This window comes from Triturus cristatus, chromosome 6 (genome assembly GCF_964204655.1).
Source record: "Triturus cristatus chromosome 6, aTriCri1.1, whole genome shotgun sequence".
Lineage (NCBI taxonomy): Eukaryota > Metazoa > Chordata > Amphibia > Caudata > Salamandridae > Triturus > Triturus cristatus.
Window position 1 is genome coordinate 234,758,577 of NC_140589.1, and position 24,437 is coordinate 234,783,013.

General features: G+C 48.3%; 1 protein-coding gene across 3 annotated transcripts in view; it reads right to left on the reverse strand.

Annotated features, from left to right (window-relative positions):
• Positions 1-2,083: 2,083 nt before the first annotated feature.
• The window catches only part of LOC146816703 (uncharacterized), a 29,316-nt gene continuing 6,962 nt past the window's right edge, over positions 2,084-24,437 (reverse strand). For 2 of the 3 annotated variants that reach the window (XM_085610591.1, XM_085610593.1), the window contains exon 2: positions 2,084-6,899. In XM_085610591.1, the coding sequence (XP_085466717.1) occupies positions 6,101-6,877 (777 nt within the window). In that variant the 5' untranslated portion in view covers positions 6,878-6,899 and the 3' untranslated portion in view covers positions 2,084-6,100. Of the gene's footprint in view, positions 6,900-24,242; positions 24,398-24,437 lie in introns of all 3 variants that reach the window. The other variant, XM_085610592.1, reaches the window with a different exon arrangement.

The following is a 24,437-nucleotide window of genomic DNA, read 5'->3' on the forward strand; positions in this document are numbered from 1 at the left end:
CTCCATCCATGTGTTGTCCAAAATATGGAACATCTCCCTTACCTCCGGTATCTTTCCTGATTTATGGAAGCATGCCACTCTCCTGCCCCCTAAGAAAAAACCAAATGTTGATTCAGGGGAACTGAATAATTATAGACCTATTTCCATGCTGCCAGCGCCAGCAAAAATGCTAGAAAAGATAGTGCAGCGACAATTGGCCAATTTTATCGAGAGCCACATTATCCTGCACGACACTCAATAAGGTTTCCGTGCTGGTTTTAGCACAGAGACTGCATGATTAGAGGTGGCTGATTCAGTGAAGATGGCATTGGATTCAGGGGCATCAGCTATGCTGGTGCTCCTGGATCTATCAGCGGCATTTGACACGGTAGACGACTCAATACTGGCTCAACGTCCCTTGGACATCGGCATTGGGGGTACAGCCTTGGCTTGGCTGAAGTCATTCCTCCATAAACGCACACAAAGGGTTGCTTTACAACCATAACAGTCCGATCGTAAGCACTTATGGTGTGGGGTGCCACAAGGGTCGGCCCTAAGCCCGTTGTTGTTCAATATTTATTTGGCCCTATTATTTTCACTGATAGCCAACTGGGGTGTGAAGGCGATTTCCTACGCTGACGATACCCAGTTGGTTTTTCCTTTTAACGATCAGTCAGAAGACTCTTTTAAGAGCTTTAAGGGCTGTCTAAACGATATTGACCTATGGATGAACAACAACAAACTTAAAATTAATGCCGTAAAAACGGAAGTGATGTTTTTTGGTAAAAACCTGCCCCCTCCTGCAGACCTGTGGTTGCTAGTGGAAATGGGCTCACCACCCATTCCAGCAGGTACTGCCAAAAATTTGGGAGTAAAGTGGGAGGCTGACCTATCCTTTTCAGCTCAATTTCAGAAGATGACAGCTGTCTGCTTCAGCAGATTGAGAAATCTGCAAAAAGTTTTACATCTGCTGCCAGAGAATTGTCGCCGGGTCGTAGTCCATGCCACAGTGACTTCTCGGCTGGACTACGTGAATGGCCCCTACTTAGGCTTGCCAGCATACCTTGTTAAGAAACTCCAAATGGTTCAAAATGCAGCTGCGAGATTGATTAGACGTGTTCCATTTCGGCATCATATCTCTCCGCATATCAAGGAACTGCATTGGTTGCCGGTAGCCAAAAGATTTAAATTTAAGGCCTTAACCCTAGCTTTCCGGTCTATCCATGGAACTTGCCCCAGCTACTTGAAACACGGCTATGCGCCTACAAGAAGACTCGCTCATTGAGGTCTAATTCACAGAACCTGCTCTGCACCCCACGAGTTAGGAAAGCTCGGTTGGGTGGCAGATCTTTTACGGTTATGTCATGGAACTCCCTGCCTAATGTTTTGCGCCAGATTGTCTCTGGACCGCAATTCAGGAAAGCAGCCAAAACATGGCTTTTTAGCCTAGACTAACTTCCTATGAGTCTCGGCTGTTGCGTGACTTATGCGTGCCACCTGTTGCTATAGCGCCGGGACACCTCTATTGGAGGTAGCTGTTCACGCTCTATAGATGGCTGTATTATTATTCACACAGAAACTAAAAACAGAATTTAATTCACATGTTCTGCTGAAGCTTGGCTCCTGAAGTGAACGAAAATAATACAAAGCAAACAGAGAGGATTTGTTTTTTTTTACATGTACCATTTAAATCAAGGCCTACATTAACTATGGCTAACTTAATGGGAAAATCACACTATATATATTTGTGCGTCTGGTGTAGAGTAAGGTGAATACATAAGTGTAAAAACATTTAAAAATAAAATCATCATCAGTACCAATGGGAGTTGGCACATGGATCAGAATTTCTAGAAATGCTTTAATTACTGCACTCCATGAAATTAATCCATGGAAAATTCCAACAGCTCAAACCTACTTAAATTAGTCATGGACATAAACATAAATCTCATGGAGTAAATGTGGCACTGCCAGGGATTCATTGCAGAGATCTGAAAGTCCTAACCCTGAAACTGAACCAAAGATTGTGTGGGAAATGGTCGGAATTTTTTTTTTCTTTTTTTTTTTTTTTAAAAACCTTTATTGCACATAAGAATCAATACAAACATGGGCCTACAACCACCAGGGCCGGCCGCTAATATGTACATGTTTAACAATATCAAGAAAGCCAATGGTCGGAATTTTGATATAATTATATATCTTTAATAAGTATCCTATTTCCATATGTCTGCTTTCAGGTTTGTGAGCTCAGAGGTTAACTCAGTGCATGGAATTAACCTCAATCTAGTCTGATTTTACAATTTTAACCCCATTCAGTTGCGCTGCAAGAGGCATCAACATGCGATGACACTACTTTCTTAAATTAGGAATAAGCCATTAGAATTAGGAATATGCAGAATTATGGAAACAAAGAATTGATTTATTGCACAATTCAGATCTTGGCAGATGCAGGACATCCGCCAAATATAAGTGATGTCTTGTCTGTCCTATTTAGAGAGTATACATGGATATACTCTCTAGCGAGGACCCAACAACCACCTACTCTTGGTGCATCCATCTGCTAAACTCTAAATCAACCCATGAATTTTCTGGCCAGGAAAATCAGGGTGTCTGGGTGTGCAAAGAGGCACATGTGGAGAGGTATATGGTATGCATTTCAAAAGTGTCCCACAGCCACGGTCTTAGGCAAACTGGCCTTGTGTGGGCAGCATCTACGCCCGCCCCTGGTTGTGCCTTGCTGCACACCTCTTGGGTCTGAGGCAGGCCTGGACTGTCTGTGTGTTTTTTGCCACCGGGCATTTCCCTAGTGGGCCGGAGCCTTTGGAGGTCGATTTGTAGGGCAGGGGCTGCTGATGGTGCCTCTGCCACATTTCCCAGTTTCTTTGGTAATTTCAGCAGGCACAAGGATGGGGCAGAGGGGCTTCAGGAAACAGAGAGAGAGAGAGAGATGAAAGAGATGAGAGAGGGAGGGAGCAGAACTGATTGAACATTTTTGCCAGGGCTGCTTTTGGTTCCCAGTCCTGCTCTGGTCTGAGGTTGAGAGCAGCTGTTCTCTTTCTCTGGTATGTTATGATGGTGGTGTTCAATGCTTTGCATGTGTGATTAGTGAATGCCTGTTTGGTTTTGTAATGTGCATGCATTACGGCGGCTCTTAGCGGGCGCATCTGTCTGTTGCCCCTCGTTATTCTACATAAGCAACTCAGGGCCCCAGAGGAAAGGACTCTGTAGGTAGAATGGTCTGTGTGCTCTGTAGAGATAACACAATGGAGCCCAGCATTTGATGCAAGCATCCTTTCTAAATTGTGTTTTAAAGGAATTCAAGCAATGAGTGATTAGGAACGCCCAGGTTCCACAGCACCGCAGAGTAACCCAGGTTTCGATGCAGATAGTCAAAACAGAATCATGGCAATTATCTGATGGACAGTCTCATGCTATTTTCAGAAAATATGGTACTCCTATAAGTAATGGCGCCTATTCGCAAAGGTATTTAGCAGTATTCAATGTAGTGTCTCTGTAATACTCTGTCACGTACTCTTGCACGTCTGTGCACTGGCTCAAAAACATCTAAAACTTAACTAAAATGGAAATATTCAGGTAATATGTATATGCAGCTAGTACGAAAAAAAGGACTGTGCCCTCTTTACACTTGTATGACACTTTTGCTAATAGGGAGTTGGACCTATCAGGACCTATTCAAAAGGTGTGAAAGACCACAAAAAAGGTTCTCCTGTATTACTGCTTTCGGTGTCCATAAATGCTTTTATGAATCAGCCTTATACTGTACTCGGTAGTCCTAAGCTTGAAAGGGCGACTTGAACATGATAAAAACATGTGAAGTCTGGTGGTCGAGCCCTAGTACACCGAGGAACAGATTTATTAAGCCCATGCGTTACTATTGCATCATGCCAGGCAGCGCAAGGGCTTAATTCAGATTTACCAAGCTGTGCAAACCCACCTTGCGTGGCCCTGCATGGCTTGGTAGATGCAGAGTAACTCAACTCGCTGCCTTGCATTACTCTGCTTCGGGAAGGCATTACATGGGAGGAGGGCGAGTGTCCCCACGCTTCGACTCATGCTTTTTGGTGCATTGCCACTGATTCTACGAGTAGTAACCCTGGGAATGCATGAAAATTGTACGCTTTCCCAGTAAAGGTGCAACGAGGAGAAATATCTTTATTTCTTCTTGTTTTCCTCCGTCGTCGCCACCGACATACAGCGCTGACAGCCCAACAAAGTAATGGCTGTAGGAGGTTTTGCATCTTTTCTGCCCGGCCTATTTAAAGTGAGCAGACAAATGGCTAATTTTCACTGTCAGTCAACACCAGATAAAACCTAGCTAGCGGTAAGGGCCAGTGAGAACTACAAAATTACCCCATTCCATGTAAGAAAACTCTCATGGAGAGGGGGTTCATTGTTTTTCTTATTTTCAAAAACAAAATCCCACTTTGGGATTTTGTTTTTGAAAATAAAACAAACAATTGAAAGTTTGATGTACAGCTCCGTTAAATTGACGGAGCAGTCTGTCAAACTGTCGATGCATTTTCAGGAACCGCCATGACGGCATCTCCTGGAATTACAAGAGATGTCCACTGGGCTGACAGCTATCTCTAAATTTGGCAGGCGGAGTACCCTCACCATTCCAGGAGTAAAGTACTGCGCCACGGTGATGACACATAATCTGTCCGCCAAACTCCAAATCAGACCCTGTGTCATAATTTTTATTTATTTAATTTCACTCTTGATGAAGTTGTAGTCCACTGCTCATAACACGATTCAATCATACAATAAAAAAATTAAAATAAAAGATCCTCAAACATAATTCTAGATTATCAAATGTGCACGTGTCATAAATTTTATTGAATTATGCAATTTATTGTTGCGATTGATCGATGTATCAAAATGTCTAAGGTTGTTCTAAACCAATATGAAAATAAATACAATGATTCGGTAAAATATAGTGCAAATGTAGTTACAGCAGTTACATGACCGATGTTACAGTTACAGTGCTGATGTAGCCAGTTATAATTGCTGGGTGTAAGGCCTCTGGAAAGATGAAAGTATTGTATGAATGGGCCTTGCCTGGCTCCCACAGTTAGCAAGCGCAATTGACGAGCTTGAACATAAAGCTCATGGGGTAAATGTGCATCAAATAACTGACTAACTGAACATTCCTAATCTGTTATGTTATGAGTATGTTATAGTTTGACTTTTCCTCTGCTCCCAGGCCCCCCTCCCTCCTCTGCCACAGATCATTGATTTCCTACCCCGGGGAACGCGTCCTGATATTCACAATGCCTATTGCCTTGTTTGTGTGTAATGTTTATAAGTCTTAAATTGAAAGATGAAACCGTATTTAATATTGTTACTCGACTACTGCCGCTGCCTTCACTCGGAGTGCTGATGGACTGACGGGATCCTTTGATTGACAAGTCTGTACAACGGTGAAATGACACGTCTCGTACTAATTAGCGGCCGGCCCAAGGGGTTGTAGGCCCAAGTCTGTAACTCTTTGAAGTCAAATAAAGGTTTCTTTATATAAAAAAAAAATAAATAAATAACTGACTAACCTATCCACCGCTTGAATTACTTTCATATTTCACTATACTAATTAAACACTAATCCTTTATGGGTCCAAGAGTAGCTTGCTACTCGCCGAAAAGGCGCTTCAACGCCTCATCAGGGGTAGTAAGCGCTATATAAATGAAATTTCAAATACAACTACCAGGGATTTGGATACAAATGCATTCGTTGCAGAGATCTGAAAGTCCTACCCCCTGAAACTGAACCAAACATTGTGCAGTGTAGAAGAGGGTAAATAAAAGGGACACTGTGAGCAACCAGCATGTCAGAAATTCTGTCGAATTGTGGGTGCCAAAGCCAACCACACCGTAAGCTCTTTACAGTTTGGTTGGTAAAGGGTTTTGAATCCTTTTATGAAAAACGTCTATAGGTGGCAGCTTTGACAGCCAAGAAAGTAAATTGGCAATTTCTGCCTCAAACATAGTGCAGCTACTACCGGTGAGCTTCCCAAGAAATCAGAATTCAGTTTCTTAGCACAGGACTCCTTGATTTACCAATAAAGTACAGGTGAATAGGTGAATTTGATGTCTGACGTGTGGCACCGCTATAGAGATGCAGTGAGAGAGTGCAGTCGTTTATCCTCAAACTTCTTTAGGAAGTGGTTTATTTTCTGTTGCAGTGCCTCATCCAGCATCTGGCTTATTTTCTCCTTTTCCATGATCTTATTCTGCCTTGTGCGTTCAGCTTCCTTTAGGGAAATGTTTTCAATTTTTGCAATTCCCTCAAGCTTCCTGTAGGTCATTGTGTCTGTGGTGCTGTCCAATTTCCTCAGACGAGAAGACACTGCCCTTGGTTTTCTCGGTGGCGCACAGCTGGATGCTTCGTGAGTCTTGCAAGTGGCAGGTCTGAGTTTGTATTTTGACCACTCGTCATCAGAAACAGCTCTTCTCAAGAAGGGTGGCTGATCTGAGATTAAGCCATTGCCCCCTCCATCACTGGCCAGTTGCCAAGGAGAGGCATGAGCAACTCTTGATTGGCCAAGTCTAGGAGATGCGCTGCTCGCTCTGTCGATTGCTCCAGGCTTAAGTAGAGTGCCATGCTTCCGTATGACGCTACTAGGCCTTTCAACCTTCAAACAACGGATTTCACTCATGACATGGTCGAGCGTGGTTCTTTGGATGGTCTTGCGCTGGGCGAGAAGATTCCTGCACTGCTTCTCGGCCTGGCTAGTCTCTTTCCTTAGTGTTGACATTGTACAATAATGCTGGTAGTGGATGCCATCGAGTTTCTCGCAGAGCTCTTCATCTTCTTTTTGATTCAGAAAATAAGCATCAACCATCACCAATGGGGATCTGGCTCTGCATTTCGCCTGTTGCTCCATTCTATGCAGAGAGCTGCTTCACCTGTAAAAGGATAGTTTTGAGAGTGTTAGATGGCATGAATGAGTACGCTTGCACAGCATGCACCAATAAGGGCTACATTACGCAGGACAATCGTATGGCCTGGTAACACCTCTCGCCAGAAGTGCCAGTAACTGTTGGGAACGAAGTTACCAGGGATTACATGGAGGTCCCCAAAGGTCTCCTCAGAAATATGGAATTACCAAGGGAATTGGGGATTCAGGGTCATATTCCCCTGATAATTTCTCATTTCTCAATGCAATCTCACCTGTAGATTTCAGCTGATTTCAGCAACCAATGTCTGCAGGAAGATGACACAGGATCCGCAGGGTTCCAGTGGATCTTCCACTTCCAAAGGGGCACACGCGGTCCATTAGACCCCTGGACTCCAGACTCCTGCTCTAAGAACTATGCATCTGAATTCTATAATACTCATGGAATTGCTGAAGGAAGGATAAGGGACTGAAAGTGAGATGTGTATGCATTGAAAGTAATGTTTTAAGATTTAATGAAGCCAAATAAACTATTTCATAAACTGATTAGAGTCTTGATGGACTCAATAGTCTTTGAACCTGTGATCTTCAGGTTGCAGCTCTACCAGCAATCCAGCGAGTTGCCGTAAGATACAGTCTTTTATGAGTGTTTCATTTCATGGGAAAGTTTCTGTTGCAAAGTCTGGTGGCTTGTAGGCTACCTTTCCACCAGAAATATATACCGACAACAAAAAACTCTGAAGTTAAAAGTAATGTATGCATTTCCTCCTTTTCCATCTTCCTGGTCCCAGTCGTTACCTCAAGTTTTGTCTATTACAACGATAGGATTTAACAACCTTACCCCTTAAATAAACCTAAAAACATGTACTGATGCCCAGTCCCTGACTTAGACTGCACCTTCTCTCTGAGAGTCATAAAGCTACCATACCTCCTGTGATTTTCTGTCTCACAACAGTGGATATCTACCTTCCCTGTTGGTAAGAGATTATCTTTTTGTTTTATATATCCTGTACATTGCCTGACACCAGTGGCAAAAGGCCATTATTCACTTAAAGAATGCCGTCCGCTGGTTTGTTAGTAAAATGCAGCCATAATTGAAGTGTGGTTGGCCCCTCCTGCCCCTGGGTCCTGGTGCTACTGCACCTGTTGCATATTTAGAGTTACTACCCTGCCATGTACTGCCCTTGTGGTTGTGCCCTACCCAGCCCAGGTGTTTCTGGTCAGTTACTGTTTCTGGGTTTATTTAGTTGAAGGGGCCCTGCTAAAACAGTCCTCTTCACCTCCCCAAGGCTCCTAGGCTTTCCCACCTTCCATTGCTCCTTCATTTGTTGAGTGTTTGTCAGCCATTTCTTCGCTCAGCCTCTGTGTCTGCCGATGGTGAGGTGTTGGTCTCGAAGAGCGCACTGCGGTGGAGCTTAGTTTATGGGGAATGGGGAGGCACACTCTCCTGCTGAGCTGGAGGATCTTTGCCTCTCTTCACCATTCTGTAGGAGTCCTACTCCCTACTCAGCAGTCTCCTGGGCTCATGTTATGCCCTTCAGGTACTGGGGCACGGGAGACATGTGCGGGCACCTAGATATTCAACTAGGCCTGCTTTAACAAGGGGCTGCCAAGCTCTGTGTTGCTGCAGGTGCTGTTCCCAGTCCTGAGTTTTCATGTGACAACCTAATGAATTCTGGGTGCTGTAGCTTTGGTGTGCTTCCATTCAACTAATTAGATTAATGCACCTGTCGGAAATGATTTTTCGGTTAAAGACACAATACTCTGGGCAGTGCCAGGGATGGCATGGGGTGGAGTAGTCACCCTAGACCTACCTACTGAAGTCTTGTCCTGCCTGTGCACTGTGCACCAATTCATTTACTTTCTTCTGCACACAGATCATGTATTGAGTAAGGATGGCACAGGGTTGGGGGATACAGTTTATGCCGTGTTCTCTTCCTGACAAGGAATCAGTGCATTTTCAGTTTCACTAACGGTTCATTGTTGCTGCTCACCTGATTCTCATGAGTGTTCACTGACAGATGCATGAACCTACGACTTTGCACAGGGGTCAAAGTAATACAACTGGGACCGTATTAAACGAGGGCACAACGGGGGCATGTGAGTCCATTTTGTGCACCGCTGGGGCACTTTGGTATTACAGAAAGGGCTGCAGATGCTTGTGCGGACCCTCCTGTATTACTGATAGTGCTGGTGCACATGTAGCACCAGCGCTATCTCAAGAGGGCATTCTCACATTTTTATAGGGGCGTGGCACCATGCAAATGAGGGAATCTCTTTGCCTCTGCGCCCGTGCCATTTTATAGATGCGGGCATCAAAGGCATAGAAGCTCTCAGGAGGTGCGCTGAAAGTGTGTCACGAAAAGGTGTTGCGCTGTCAGTGCACCCTCTGATAGCAGTCCTCTGGAACAGGAAAAGTGGGTTCCATGGACCCTCCCAAGATATCCCCTTGCAGGTGGGTGCAGTCACTCACTGCACCCGCCTGCAAAGGGATCTCTATTCCTTTCTCAGAGTGCAGATAGGTTGGTGACTGTACTGTGAAACAGAACTGCTTTGAAACAGCTGTTCCATAATTCACTTGAATGCGCTGTCCCTTTGGTAGGATGAGTTCATGGCTACCGTGAGGTCAGTGCATTCACTGTGATAGAGTGCATTTTCCCTGTTTGCGCACGGCGTGCCTATTTAAAGGTGCATGATGGTACAAAGAAGGTAAGTGCATCCAATGTGTAATAAGAGCCCTGGTTTTTAATATTGCCTGATGTACCTGTGAAGGCCACTGCAGAATGTATACTTTCACTTCCCTTTAGCTCTACCGTGCATGCTTGCAAGGACATATATTGTGAATGTTTGGTGAGCCCATAATGCATGGCGGGTAAAACCTTCTGTCATAAGAGTTGAAGGTCACTGGTTTGAGACCCAGCACCAGCAAGCTCAGAACTCAATTCTCAATGCAATTTATATGTGGATACAAGTGTGGCGTGAAACAAAATATACTAGATTGAGGCCTCTTTGGAGCATCTGTTGATATTACCCTGTTATGCAGTGTATTGAAGATGACGGAAGTTGTAATTTTGTGGACGCCAATAAAGTTTGTTTAAAAAAAAAAAAAAAGTGTGGTGTGTAACACTCCAGTGAAAACAGAGTGATAATAATTGCTTCCTATACATGTGCAGAAAGGTTTCTAGTGCCATTGACACCAGGCGGCCTGGGCCATTTGAACAATCTCAGAGTCTCTCAATGATTTCTCAAAAAGGATCTCAGATAGGGGAACACATTCTACTTTTCGTATGAAAATGTTCAGTTTAGACCTTAGTTAGTTGCAGTTTATATGGTCAACAGTACACTACAGATTCTGTTCTAAAAACATAAGCTGGGGGTTAGGAGCCGAAGTCCAGTTTGTAATTGCTATGGTTCCTTCCCTCTGATAAAGTATATTTGACATATTATAACTTTAATTCGTGGTTCACAAAAGGCCACTGAATTGGACAAGACTGTAAACAAACTTGACTTGACCTGAAAGGCACTGCAGGGTGAACACAGTGTATTATTTCCTTTGCCATCGCACAACCTATCAATGCTCTGTGTGTTTATTCTTCGCTTTATTATAGTGACTACATTTTGAATTTCAGATTCAGGAGACATTTGGAATCCAGACTTTTGCACTCAACCAATTTGTGTGACCTTGAGAAAATCACTCTACATCTCTATGGTTCTTTTCCCTGGCCTAACTCAAACTGGGGCCATCTAGAAGCAGTTTGAAAGGGGTGTACCAACAACACCTGCTCCATGATGCCAAGAGAGACTTACTTCCTCCACAGTGGGCTGGCAAGGGAAAAGGGTAGCGCATCTCTTCCAAGAACACTGGGGAAAAAACTGAAGGGCAAATGACACGTTCTCCATATAAACTGGCGAAAAACCTACGGGTTCTCAAGAGGTATTTATGAAATATTCTAATACTTTTCGGGTGTGCCGGACAGGTCATACTTCACATTTTGCCGCGATTTATGTGAATTGTCTCACCTGTGTCCTGGTGAAGCTTGCACTAACTGAAACACACTGTGGCAGGGCAGAGATGCAGTCTGCAGGGGATTGCAGGTGTTGGAGTCTCTTTCCCTCTCCGGCACTCCCACCTCCAAATGTCTCAGTGAAAGGATTCCTTTTATCTGTGCTGCGTCCTGACCGGAAGCAGGTGTCAGGATGAAAAGCAGCGCGGATGGACACATACCTGCCATGCAGTCTCAGCAGTCCAGCAAGGAAACCGAAGTCCCATTCTTTCTGTTGTTTTTTGCAAGTTTGTCGAGAGGTGAATGGAGATGTAAAAGGCGTTTTGCTCTCTATTGCAATCCCGCTAGTTTATTCAGTATAAAACATAAACTGAATTCTTTGTGACAGCAAGTGCTGCAGAAATGCTAAATGCTCATCGTTACTACAAGACTCAGTTGCACTGATTTTGTTGTCAAATTTGAGGGCAAAAGATGAGGGTGAAACCAAAAACGAATCCTTTTGTCTTTGCAGGTTACTTGCTGCAGATTTGCACCGTGAGTGTAGTCCTGTTGCAAATCTGCTGCATGTAACCTGCTATTCTTCCAGAATTAGAACGTGTGGGGAAGCAGCTGACATAGGATCTTTTCAACAGATACAGTGTTCATCTTCGTTATTGTTGTGTCCTGTATGTGAGAGAATTTTAGGCATTATCTCATAAAGTGAGCACTGGAAGGGAGCATTAATTTAGACTCGGAGGCGTGGCTTGGAGTGTCAAGATGGCGGTCGCACTCTAGTGCTCCGGGCCCCTCCGTCATCAGCCCAATTCCCATGAGCCTATCGGTAGAAATTAGCAACCCTGCGGCTGGCCCCGACCCACTGACACCGGGGGTAGCCTGCCTTGGCCTGTATGGCTGCTGATGCGATTGTCAGGGTCCGGACCGACGCTGCGGCGAGGGTGGCTGCTTTATTTAAAATAGCGGCCGCGGCAGTTTGGCTGGCTCGTTTGGGATCTCAGCCACGCTGCAGTGGGAAGACCCCTAGTCTCCCGTCTGTGAGCGGGCGCAATCTAAACCAAGAATCACCCACCTGCCGAGGCCTCTGACGGTGGCGACTGCTCGAGCTTGGACCACGAATGCGGTGACCTCGCCCAAGATGGCGGTCTCGGCTCCATGCTTGGAGCGGCCGGGAGCTTGATTGCAGTATCCGGCCAACGTTGCAGTGGAGAGTAGCCTATCCCCTCTACGAAATTCGGACAAGCCGTCATCCAAACGAGCCCACCTGCGGCGGCCTCTGGCAACGTGGACAAGGCTCGGGCTGAGCGGACCGGGATCCCCGGGTGGCGTGGCACAAGACGACCGTAGAACACCTGGCGGTGTAATGTTGTTCCCTGCTGCCTCACCTACCAATAATCACCAGTACACGTGGTGTGGTCTCATGTACTTTATTCTCTCACAGGAGCGCCGGCTCGGAGCTCCTTACAGTTCGAATTCGGCGCTCGTACTCAATTCCCGAAATGGCCGCCACCGGACATCCTGTGACGTCACGGGGCGGCGCGTACAACACTAGACCGCTACACCACATCTACCCCTTTACCAAAACAACCTCCCAACAGAACCCCTGTAACTTGTACAGTCTTACTTGTTGTCAATGCAATATTCTCCAAACCTCCGGGGCAGTATGATTCTTCTTCCCCGTCGCGTCTGCCGGTCAGGTTCACCTGTTCTCGGGGTGGTGGTCATGCTCTGCATGTCAGGTGTCCCTTCTTCACCTTCCCGGCTTGCCTGTCCTTTAGCACTGCCCGCTCTGTCCTCTCGGGCTTCTCCTTCCTGCTCCTTCTTCCCTCCAGCGCTGTGTCTCCACTCAGCCTGGGGACTGCGTCCCGTGTCTCTTGGAGGGCTTTCCCCTTCTTCTGCGGAACTCGCCGCCTTGTTAGGTGTCTCTGCTGGCGTCGCCTCCGCCGCTGTTTTCTCTCCTGCAGGTGAGCATCTCGCCATGCGGTCCTGTGCCCATATCTTCCCGTCGCTGAGAAGCGCCGATCGTGAGTATGGTTCCAGCACTTGGAACGGCGGCGTGAACTTGCTGTCTCCCTTCTTTTGCATGGTGGGTAGCTTGACTCTCACCCACTCCCCCTTTCCTAGGGCCACCTCCTTCGTGTTGTGTGCCCTGTCGTAGTGTTCTGTATACACTGCTTGTGCCTTCTCCCAATTTTTCCGCACCACCGCCGGGGACCAATGGCTCTGTACGGTGAGTCGCTTCCAGGCCACATTGTCCTTCGTGAAGGGTTCTCGCCCCCTAAGCACCCGGAAGGGACTGTACCCCGTTGACGTGGGGGTGATACGATATGCCCACATCAGCCTTTTCAACTCTTTTTCCCAGTCTTTCCCTTGGCTTATGGCGGCTTGGACAGAACCCATGATCACTCTGTTGAACCTCTCCGCCGCGCCGTTCCCGGCTGGGTAGTAGATGGGAGTGTGCCGTATGGAAATTCCGTTTCGGTCCATGAATGTACCCCATTTGCTGGAGATGAATTGCGGGCCGTTGTCGCTCAGAATCCCTTTGGGTATTCCTTCCCTTATGAAGATGTCCATCAGGAATTCCAGAATCGTCTCCGTCTCCGTGTTGTCTGCCACGTGGACTTCCGGCCACTTGGAATACCGGTCTACCACTACGGTGATGTACTTCTGGATCTCGTTCGCGTCCGTGATGGGTCCCAGGACGTCGATCGAGATCTCCTCCCACGGGTTATCCGGGCACGCAAATTTGCCCAGTGGTGGTCTTAGCATCCTTTGTGTTTTGTCTGCGTTGCTGCAATGTTCACACCCTCGTACATGCCGTTCTACTGCCAGATCTATCCCCGGCCACCAGTAGTCCTCCTTGGCTCTTCCTTTGGTCTTTACGATGCCCAAATGTCCTTCATGGGTGAGAGATAGTATGCGTTGTCTCAATGCGATGGGCGGAACCACCTTGTTGCTGCGCAGCAAGAACCCTGGGTTGTCTCCTAGGGACAGTTCTTCCTTCACTTCCCAAAATTGTTTCAGCTCCTCGCTCAGCAATCTCTTCTCTGGCCATCCTTTAGTCACGTATGTTTTGATTGCACTCAACTGATCGTCCTTGCCGTACTCCTCTTCCCATTCCTGGGCACTTATTGCTCTTTCATGGTCGCCTGTGAAGGCTACCGCGTAGTCTTCCCAGCCTCCTTCTTCTTGAGTTTCCGCGGTCTCCTTGGCCGCCGCCCTGCTCAGGAAGTCCGCCACACCGTTGCGGTGGCCTGGTAGGTATTCCACGTCGTAGACGTAGTCCAACAGCCGGAGTGTCATTTTCGCGATCCTCGGTGTCGCATGCTCATGCCCCCCTGACGTGAGGACCTTCACTAGCGGCTTGTGATCCGTTCGCAGCAAGAACCGTCCTCCCCACAGGAATTGCCGGAACCTCTCCATCGCCCACACAGCCGCTAGCATCTCTTTTTCAATGACGCTGAACTTGCTTTCGTTCGGCGCTAGCGCCCGTGATGCGAAACTGATCGTAGATACGCCCCCCTCTGCTGTCTTTTGCATGAGGACTGCCCCCAGCCCTCGATCACTGGCATCTATCGTCAGCATGGTGGGGGCTTCCGGATCATATCCGTGGATCGGCACCGCTTCGCTGATGTTCTTCTTCATTGCCTCAAACTCCTGTTGATGCTCTCCCGTCCATACGAAGGTGGACTTGTTCTTGAGGAGTGACCTCATGAGATGCGTTTTGGAGGCGAAGTGGGCTACGAATTTGCTATAAAACTCCGCCATGCCCAGGAAGGTACGTACGTCCTCTTTGCTCGATGGTGTAGGCGCATCCCTTATTGCAGCGACGTTTGATGATTTGGGTTCTATGCCGTGCTTGCTTATTTCATGGCCCAGGTAGGTGACGGTGTTTACGCTGAACTTGCATTTGTCCCATTGGTCGGTAAGCCCATTCTGCTGCAACACCGCCAGGACTTCTGCCAGTCTCTTGTCATGTTCTTCTCGGGTGGCCCCCATCACAAGGATATCATCCTGAAAGTATTGGATGCCCATCTTCCTGTGGAATAGCTTGTGCATCAGCTTCTGGAAGACCGCTGCCGCGGACGCAAGTCCGAACGGCATCCTCAGAAACTTATAGCACCCGAACGGTGTTATGAAGGATGTTAGATGGTTGCATGACTTATGCAGGGCAATCTGGTGATAGGCGGATGTGAGGTCCACTGTGGAGAACCACTGTGCTCCGTGGGTCTTCGCTAGCATCTCGTTGATCCTAGGCAAGGGAAACTTGCCAACGACGATATTCTTATTCAGCTCTCTAAGGTCGACACACAGTCTCACCTTCCCGTTGGGCTTCTGCGCTACGACCAAGGGTGCCAGCCATTCCGCATTGTCTATCGCCTCGATTACGCCAGTATCCTCTAACCTCTGTAGTTCTTCCTGCACGGCACTTCGTACGCGGAAGGGAATGTTGCGCACCTTGTGGGTCACTGGTGTTGCTCCTTCTTTCAGTTGTATCTTGTGCGTGAACTTCGCCATCCGGCCGATGGTGTCTTTGAATACTTCAGGGAACTCTTCTTTCCAACGCCTTCCTTCCATGTCCGGGCCGTCCTCCGTCATGAGGACTTGCATGTGCCCACCTGGGTTCAACTTTATGCCCAACGCTCCTTGATCTCTCCAGCCCAACACCGAGGGTCCCTTCTCCGCCACATACAGTTTTCCTTCACATGTGCGTCCTCGGAATTCGAAGGTGAGCGGACAATACCCTACCATGGGTATCGGTTCTCCCGTGAAGGTCACGGGATGGATATCCGTGGGCCTCAAGTAATATGTCGTTTTGGGCGCGAACTCTTCCTCCCATATCTTTCTTTGCACTATGGTGTAGGGTGATCCTGAGTCGGCCACCATGGTGGTCTGTATCCCTCCAATGTTCATGTCGCACCGGGGTTTTCTGTCCGTTATGGCCTCTATGCCCAGCACCTGCTCTTCTATGATCAGGATTTCATCCTCTTCCACTTCTCCTTCGTCGTCGTCTTCTTCCCGCGTCCCCGGGGCTACAAACTTCACCTCTTGCCTTTGGGACTTCCTCCGGCATACCTTTTCGTAGTGCCCGATGAGTCCGCAATACAGACATTTGGCGCAAAATGCTGGGCATCGTTTGTCGCTGGCTGCATGGTTGTCGCTGCCGCACCTGTAGCAGCCCGTCTTGTTACTCTGCCTTTGTCCTTGCATTCCTTGCATCCTGGGGTTGAACCTTCTGTTCGATCGTGTGCCCTGTGGCCTTCCCGGCTGTCTGTTGTCCGTCGTCCTCCGGTCCTCCACCTTGCACACGGTCTGTCCTGGGGGGTTCTCGCGCTTGGCCGCTTCCCCGCATCTTCTGGAGAGTTCTGCCTTCTTTACTAGCGCTACCACCGTTTTCAGTGGGGCATCCCCATTGGTCCATAGCTTCTCTTGGATACTCGTGTTTACGGTGTGCATAATGATCTGGTCCCGAATCAGGTCCTCCTGGAGGTTACCGAACTTGCACGTTAAAGCCAGTTTTTGTAGGGCGGCTACGTATTCGTCTACTGTTTCGCTTTTGCATTGTTTCCGGTGGTAGAAGTTGTATCTGTCGATTGCCGTACACACCACTGGACGATAGTGCGCGTCCAGATCCTCTAACGCGTGTCGAAACACGTCGACATCCGTTGCTGGTCTGTCCGCCTTCACCAAGTCCTGGTATACTCGTTGTCCAGCCGGACCCAGGTTGTGCAGGAGAATTTTCTTCCGTCGTGAACTTGTGTATGGTGTGTCACTCTCCTCCTCCAGTGCTTCTAGATAGTTGACAAAGTACATCCTCCAGTCTTCCCACGGCATCTCAGGTGCCCCTGGCTTTGCTAAGAACGGTACCGGATTTGTTAAGGAGCACGCTTGGGAGGCCATCTTCCTCCTGCTTCTAGCTCGACATCTTCCGGGCGTGGGCGAGCTCACTGCCTCTTCCTCTCCGCTAGCACCGCTTCCCCCGTTGTCCACCGTGCCCGGACTGCTCCCGTCCACGGGGCTGCTGCTGGCGTCTTCCAGGGTGCACTCCGCACTCTACCGGTTAAGGGTGGGACGCGCGCCGTGCCCCGGCCTGCTGGGCCTCTGCTTTGCGGGGTTTTCCTGCCGCGGCGCGTCGAGTGGTGTCCCCTGGGGTCCTTCAGCGCTAGTGCGGCGCACGCTGACTCCGTCGCTCTGCCACGCTCCTGTGGGTCATGAGATGGCTGCCGGTGGACTACAGGTGCTGCGTGGTTCACTCGGGTGACATGCGACGTCCCCCTTCAAAATCGCCAGCTCGTCGCCATTGTAATGTTGTTCCCTGCTGCCTCACCTACCAATAATCACCAGTACACGTGGTGTGGTCTCATGTACTTTATTCTCTCACAGGAGCGCCGGCTCGGAGCTCCTTACAGTTCGAATTCGGCGCTCGTACTCAATTCCCGAAATGGCCGCCACCGGACATCCTGTGACATCACGGGGCGGCGCGTACAACACTAGACCGCTACACCACAGGCGGGAAGTGCAGTCAGGCGCAGCATGCCCAGGACGGGCCTAAAGTACTAGGCTTCCTAGTGACCAACATTGGTGGAGCCCTGCTGCTGCCTGGAGAACTGGAGTGGTGCAGCCCCGCAAATCTGTCGGGGACACAAGAGTGAGACTCTGTGCCCACCCATCCAAATGGCACCGGAGGCCTGGCCCCCTGGCGACGGACCTGCATCGGAGACCACTGACAGAGCCCGGAACCCTGTAGGCCATCTGCAGCATCTTCCACACGTGGTAAGCGGGCGGCCTGGGGTGAATCGGGCGGCCCATCGGGGCGGGAGGCCGGAGGGCTAGTGGAGACTGTTGTGAGCCAGCCCTCCTTCCTCTTCAATCTGAGACACCCCCAAGTGGACCAAACACCCAACCCACACATCGGCTGGCCTGGGCTCCCTCCGCTCGGGCCCCGGCGGAAGACCTGACCTCTGACTCCGCCTGTGGACTGCGCTGGGAGGGCCTGGCAAGCATAAAGGGTGGGGAGTCATGGGATTGGAGCCTGGCTCTCCGGTTTCGCAGCCGTGCCTGGGGGGGGAGGCCCCCCATGTTGTGATTGCAACAGGCGGGGGAGGGTAACACAATTATGAAACCGCAGCGTTTGCGGCTGCCTACCGGCGCGGGGCGGCCATGGTCCGTGGCCCAGTGGCCCCCCACCCACAATGCACTGGAGGCGGAAATTGATGGAGATGGATCCACATCAGGGTACGCCAAATAAATCTAAAGCCCTGTAGGCTGTTCCGCAGCTTCAGGGACAGTGGTGGGCAAGCAGCCAGGAGCTGACAGGGTTGCCAGGCAGTATGTGGAGTCGAGATCTGGCTGAAAATGCTGTGGGTCGAGCCCCCCCGCTCTTAAACCCAGGATACTTTCAGGTGGGGCGAGCATTCAGACTGCACCACATCAGGCCTGGGTTCCCGTCTGGGGACCGACGGAGGACCTGACCGCTGATCCCACCATTACACTGCCAGCTCCAGGCCTGACACAGCGATCGTCAGAGAGCCGGTGGATGCAGGACCTAGCCTGGACTTACTCATGACACATATGTAGCGTACGGAGTCCCAGCGGCCAGAAGGTGGGATAACAAAGATCCCGATACCCTGCTGCTTTCCAACCACCCACCGGAGTAGGGCGACAGCGTGCGCGGCGAATGGCCCACGCCTCCACAGCAGCCATACGAACGGCCAAACCCGCAAGCCTATGCCTGCCCCCCATCAACGGAAGGGCCCTGAATTTCGTCCGCACACCTATCAAGACGCAAGCTGGAGGACAGCTGCTAGCCCCGGACCAAACGGCCTATCAGGCGACCCGGAGACATCCCGCAAACAAGGCCCCTCACCTTACTCCTACTTCACCATGGGGAAAGACCGAGGTCCGAAACCCACGGAGACGCAAACCAAAATGGACCAATTCACATTGAATGGATCTGGACCCACGCAAAGGCCGCGGCGCCCGGGGAGAGACTTCGGCATCAGCCGCCTTGGCCGTCCAGGGGCCTAGGGCCCAGCATGAAGTTTCAGACACCCAGAAGCAGCAATGGAGCCTATCCTTGGAAAGACCGATCGTCGGGGGAAGCCCCCCCATGACTCTGAACACTGCTTCCAGAGACACAGACCTCTACCGAAGCCCAGAGATCTTGAAAACAGGGGTCTGACCTTAGCCACGCATGGAGTCGTAGCCTGTCCAGAAGGTTGAGACAGGATCTCACATCGACTCAGTGTAATTTGACACTTTCTTCCGATGCTAAGAACACATCTGAATTTACAGAGGGGTCCACAATGCAACTGCTACGCTAAACACAACAATTTAGCCTGTTAACTTTGACGCTGTTAGGGCGACAGATGCTTCAGTTCCAGAAGTATAGAGTTGGGGATTGAGGGGGGAAGGGGTGTCGGGACCATTGTCCTACGTTTTGGTTTACCTTTGTTAGGTTCTTACAGGACACGTCCCATTCACCAGCGTGAACGCACGCGAGGCTCGCAAAGCATACGCCTAGAGACCACTACACACTTGCTTACAATCCAGCTCACCCCTTCGAGATGGCTGAGCCACCTGTTCCTCTGGCCCCCATCCAATACTCATGACGCACACAATGTATAACAAGGAGCCCCTTCTGGTGCTTTCATGGAACGTCAACAGACTCTTAGATCGAGTCAAGCGCATAGCGGTCCTGAGGTATGCCCAAGGACACGCACCAGACTTTCTATTGCTTCAAGAGACTCACTTATTGGGAAACCACTGTCCCTTCCTATCGAGATATGGATTTGACAGATCTTGGCACTCTGGCTTCGAACGGGGCTCATGTGGGGTGGCAATTCTCATCAGGCAAAACCTTCCCTTCGTACTCACCCATGCCACGAGGGACCCTTTGGGCCACTTTGTGGCTTTGTCCGGATCACTTGGAGGGAGCACTATCAATTTAGTGTCAGTATATGTCCCACCAGCCACTCTTACAACCACCTTGACCAACATTAGCAATGTTGTCACCTCCCTGCCCCTGGGCAAGACAGTGATTGGGGAGTGACTTCAACGCGGTCATGCGCCCAGACCTTGATACTACAGGTTCGCCCACTCCTAACAGGAAACAGTAAGCTAAGAAATAGGTAGATTGAGTGTCAACACTGGGCATATGTGATGTCTGGAGAACATGGAACCCTAGAAGCACTGACTACGCTCACACATCTGCGGCGCACCATACCCACGCAAGCATTGATATGATAATATGCCAGCCCGAGTGCCAGAGAGTAACCAACATTGCCTTCCTCCCCCGAGGGATCGCGGACCACTCACCACCAGTGTTCCCTTTAGGCTGCGCGCATGCGCGCCCGCGCACTAGTGCTATCACTAGCACGCAGTGTCTCCTCTGAGGCGCGCACACTTCACTGCATATCCCATCACACAAGAGACCTTTTGCGCCACAGCTATAAAAAACGCGAGCAGCGCAGAAAACGGTCTTTTGCTTGTTGTGGGATATGATATATCACAGGGATCTCAGGCTGAGGGTCATAACAAGGTCAGCAGCAAGTGGCTTGTTAAAGAGTATTGTATGGCTTTTTAAATATGTTAGAGATCATGCTGCTATCTCACTTTCAAGAGCACTGATATATTTAAAAAAGCCACACAATAGCAGTGCTGTCTGGAAGCATGACGCGCTTTCACAGTCCCTAAATATATTTAAAAAGCCACACAATCTGCATTGCTCCGCATTTGACTTGCAGAGCATGTCTTTTTTTAATTTTATTTTTTGTCTACTCACGGCCTGTGGTTTACGAGTGGAGCGGACAGCGATGCTGCTGCAGCCATAGCTGCCAAGATTTCCATTTGGTTATGTGTGACTTTTCATGGCTTAAGTCTGTAAATGTGTGACATTTCAATTCCGTATGTAAGACACTCTGACACTTTATCATGAGTAGATCAATGCATTAATCTAAAAGATAGTAATTTAGTTAATGCCAGAACTGACCCTTTCTTCGTATGTAATGATCAAGAAACTGTAGTAAAACAGCTGCAATGTTTTTACTTGCTGCTATATGGCTGTAGAAACAATTCTTGTGCCACGATAAACAAGTCAACAGTTGGTAATATCTTTGTTTATTTAAGCAATGTGCTTGGGAAACTTGAAAGCTCTGTTCTAGGAAACTGCAAACAACAGCGAAGAGAGGTGATTTTTTTATTGTATCAGCAGCTGGTTTTCTGTGATGGGCCGGATCAATCGAACCATGTTAACTGCACTATGAATACGTTTACAAGTGTTTTGTGGTAGTAATCAGAGAGCAGAAATGTTTTAATACAAACTCTGATTGCTCTCTTTCACTGCAGGGCAGCTGTCCACCAGTGTATTATTCTGACTCAAAGCTTCTATTTTGGGCTCGTTTTGCAGTGTCAAGCTAAATAAACAATTTTGCTCATTTCCGTATCTGAGATATGCACTAAATGATGTTTATTTGAAGATGCTTACTGTTCATGAGAAGGTTGTCTTGGCAATTTGGAATGTATTCTGCATAGCCATACCAATAGACTGTGATCCCTATAGAAGTTTATATATGCTAAGGTCGCCCCGAGTACATTCTAGCCCACTTTGTCCATTTCATTTGGTGAAGGCATAGGTAGATCAGCAACCTGTGAAGGGGTGTTTGTTATATCTGACCCGCTGGTGGCAATAGGGGCTTTATTTACCTCACAGGTTTGATAGGCAGAATAGGCGTGATATCACTGCGTGTGATATGCATGTTCAGTTGGTCTAACATAAGTCAGTTATTGCTATTGAGACAGAGACCCTTTTGTTGCTTGCAGCCCATAAATTGTAATCCTTTCTAATATAACACAGTGAGTTATGAAGGACATGTGGCTACCGCACCTTGTAACCCTCACTGTCTTATGTAAAACATCTTTTACATTGATTTACACACACATGATATATTGTCAATGTATAATTTGTACGTGTGAACAAAAGCAGACAGCGTGCAGGCACTGCTGAATGTGCCCTGGTGTCAGACAATTACACCGGGATGAGTTCAGCATACTTCTGTGAATTCCGGGAGGAGTGGGAAAGGAACGCGACGCTCCGCTGAAAGCGGCCAGTTGTGCAGCAGGGTAGACAGCGCTATAGTCTGCAAATAGTGGGTAGACAGTGTCTTCCCGAGTCTATCCTCAGCTCGAGCCCTGCCTGTACCACAGAGTACCTGCCTATTTTAAGCGCTTGAAAACAGGTAAGGTTAGTTGTTAATTTGTCACTAACATTATCTTTGAATGTCTCAGGAATTTGTTTTCACAAAAAGCACTCATTGTAGCACTTTCTTCTAGACACACCACCTCACTGTTTTTGTTTTTATGCACTATGCAAGAAATGATGCTGTTTTTTCATTACCACTCTGCAGCCTGGCCGGTTTACAAAAAGGTGCATACACTTGTGTAAAGTGCCACTGTTGGCATTGATGCTTCCTTCATAAACCAAGCAGTTATAGTACACTTTAGTGGCTGTGTGATTTAAAAACACTGTACAGTACCTGCTTTTATTTAAATGCATGTGTTTTGTGATACTTATAACACTCACACTTACATCAAGCATGAGGAAAGGACACTTTAACAAAAATAAGGTCAGGGATCTTTTGCATTTTAAAAGAGATCTTAACATTATCAGTCTTCAAGCTGCAGTGGGTGCGTTAGCCGTCAGAGCTAACACACAAAGTTACTAGGGCACAAGCATGCAAGCAGTGTATTGTGTAGTTTTTGACTGAGAATCACGATTTGTTATTTATTTTGGTTTAATAGCGCCAGGCATTTTATTTTCTTGAGCACTGTGCATGTTTTGATCATTATGTTGCGGCTAGCTGAAGAAAACAACAGTGGTTTGTGCGCTGCTATATGGTTTCTGTCACCCTATTACCAGTCCATTTAAAACAATATACACTATGGCATATGGATGCTTCGCATTGTATTTCATCACCAGTTTCCTAATTTGCTTTTTCAGATGAGGTGAATAGGTATTTTCTTATGCAGCATATGACTTGTACAGTGCATACTGTGAACTAAGTTGCATTCAGGTGTCTTGAAAAGAAGATGTGGGTGCATTTTTATGGCGGTACATGATTGAGAGCTCTGGAGTTGAGGCAGATGCAGTGCTAGTTTCGCACAGTGCCTTTCAATGGGTCCTAGTGGTGTCAAGACTACATGCACCTCCAAACTTTAGCCTCTCTACATACAGTAGTGGCAGCTACCGAACGGGTGTTGGTGGGCGGGAGGGAAGGGAAGGTGGGGAATAAAAAGCCTCTCCTCCATCCTCTTTTCCACAGCAGGAAGCACACAGCCTCCCAGAATCCCCTAGCCAATCACGGCACTGCCTACAGCAGCGTTGTGATTGATCTGAGCACCATGGTTCGGCACTCAGAGAGGGACTGGGAGGTTTGCGTGTTCTCCACCTGGGCTGTAAATGTGCAGCATGTGGAGAATCTGCAAAGTGCACTTAATGTTTTGTATTGAACTTGCAGTTGAAGCATGGAGGCAATGCTCCTCTGCCTTAACGAAGGAGCCGCCACTGTCGACATACCACAGAGAGTGATCGTGTGAGGCCAATAGCATGAGCTCTATCCAGGTGAAAAAGCAGTATCAGGCAGTTTCTGTGATCTACTAGAAGTAATACAGAGAAAGGGCTTTGGGTTGGCTCACTTAAACCTGTGCTTTTTGTGGGGCTTTCATGGCTTGCCATTTCTTGGATGGACTGTCCATAAAGACAGTGGCAGGTGTATCTAAATTGTAAAATCTGTCTTAAGACCCCTTACATGGTGCTGTACATGTGGAAATGCAATTTCTTTTCAGTTAGGTAAACGTTTGGAGGGCTAGTTGCACTGATATTTGTCGCTGCACTTGCATGCATGGTCAGGTTCTTGGCGCACATAGACTTGGCTGCAGCGCACAGAGAGCATACATTGCCGCACACAGAGGTAAAAAATTAGAGAGAACATTGCTCACCACTACTCCTTCAACTGGGTGACTACGCAGGCATAGCAAGACCCATCTGGAGACTGAACGCATGGTTCCTCCAAGATAATAAGATACAGAAGACAATTGGGGAGGAACTCCGCCAATACTTCCTTACTAATCAGGGCTTGGTTTTCTCCCTGGGTACTCTCGGGGAAGCAGGCAAAGTCACCATCCATTTCACCCAGAGCCTACTTGGGAGGCCTCACTGCAGCTGACACACGCTGCTGCCTAAGAAATTGATTTATCCAGACAAGAACAACAATACCCTACAGTGCACCGTCACTGTAATCAGCACCACGCTCTCAAACAGAACGCTATGGCTGTAGCGAAATTAAAGAAGAGCTTACCGGCCATCTAACATCCTGAAGTGCCGTCCTGACCTCACTTTGAGAACGCGGCCGGGTCCACACGTGAGTTTTTACCTTCACCTTTCACTTCACTGTCACAGAGGCAGCACTCTCTTCATCCAGATGTCCCTACATCGTTAGTCCTGAGGAGACCCCTATTGATTGAAGGGTCAAAACGCCGTCGACAAGTAAAAA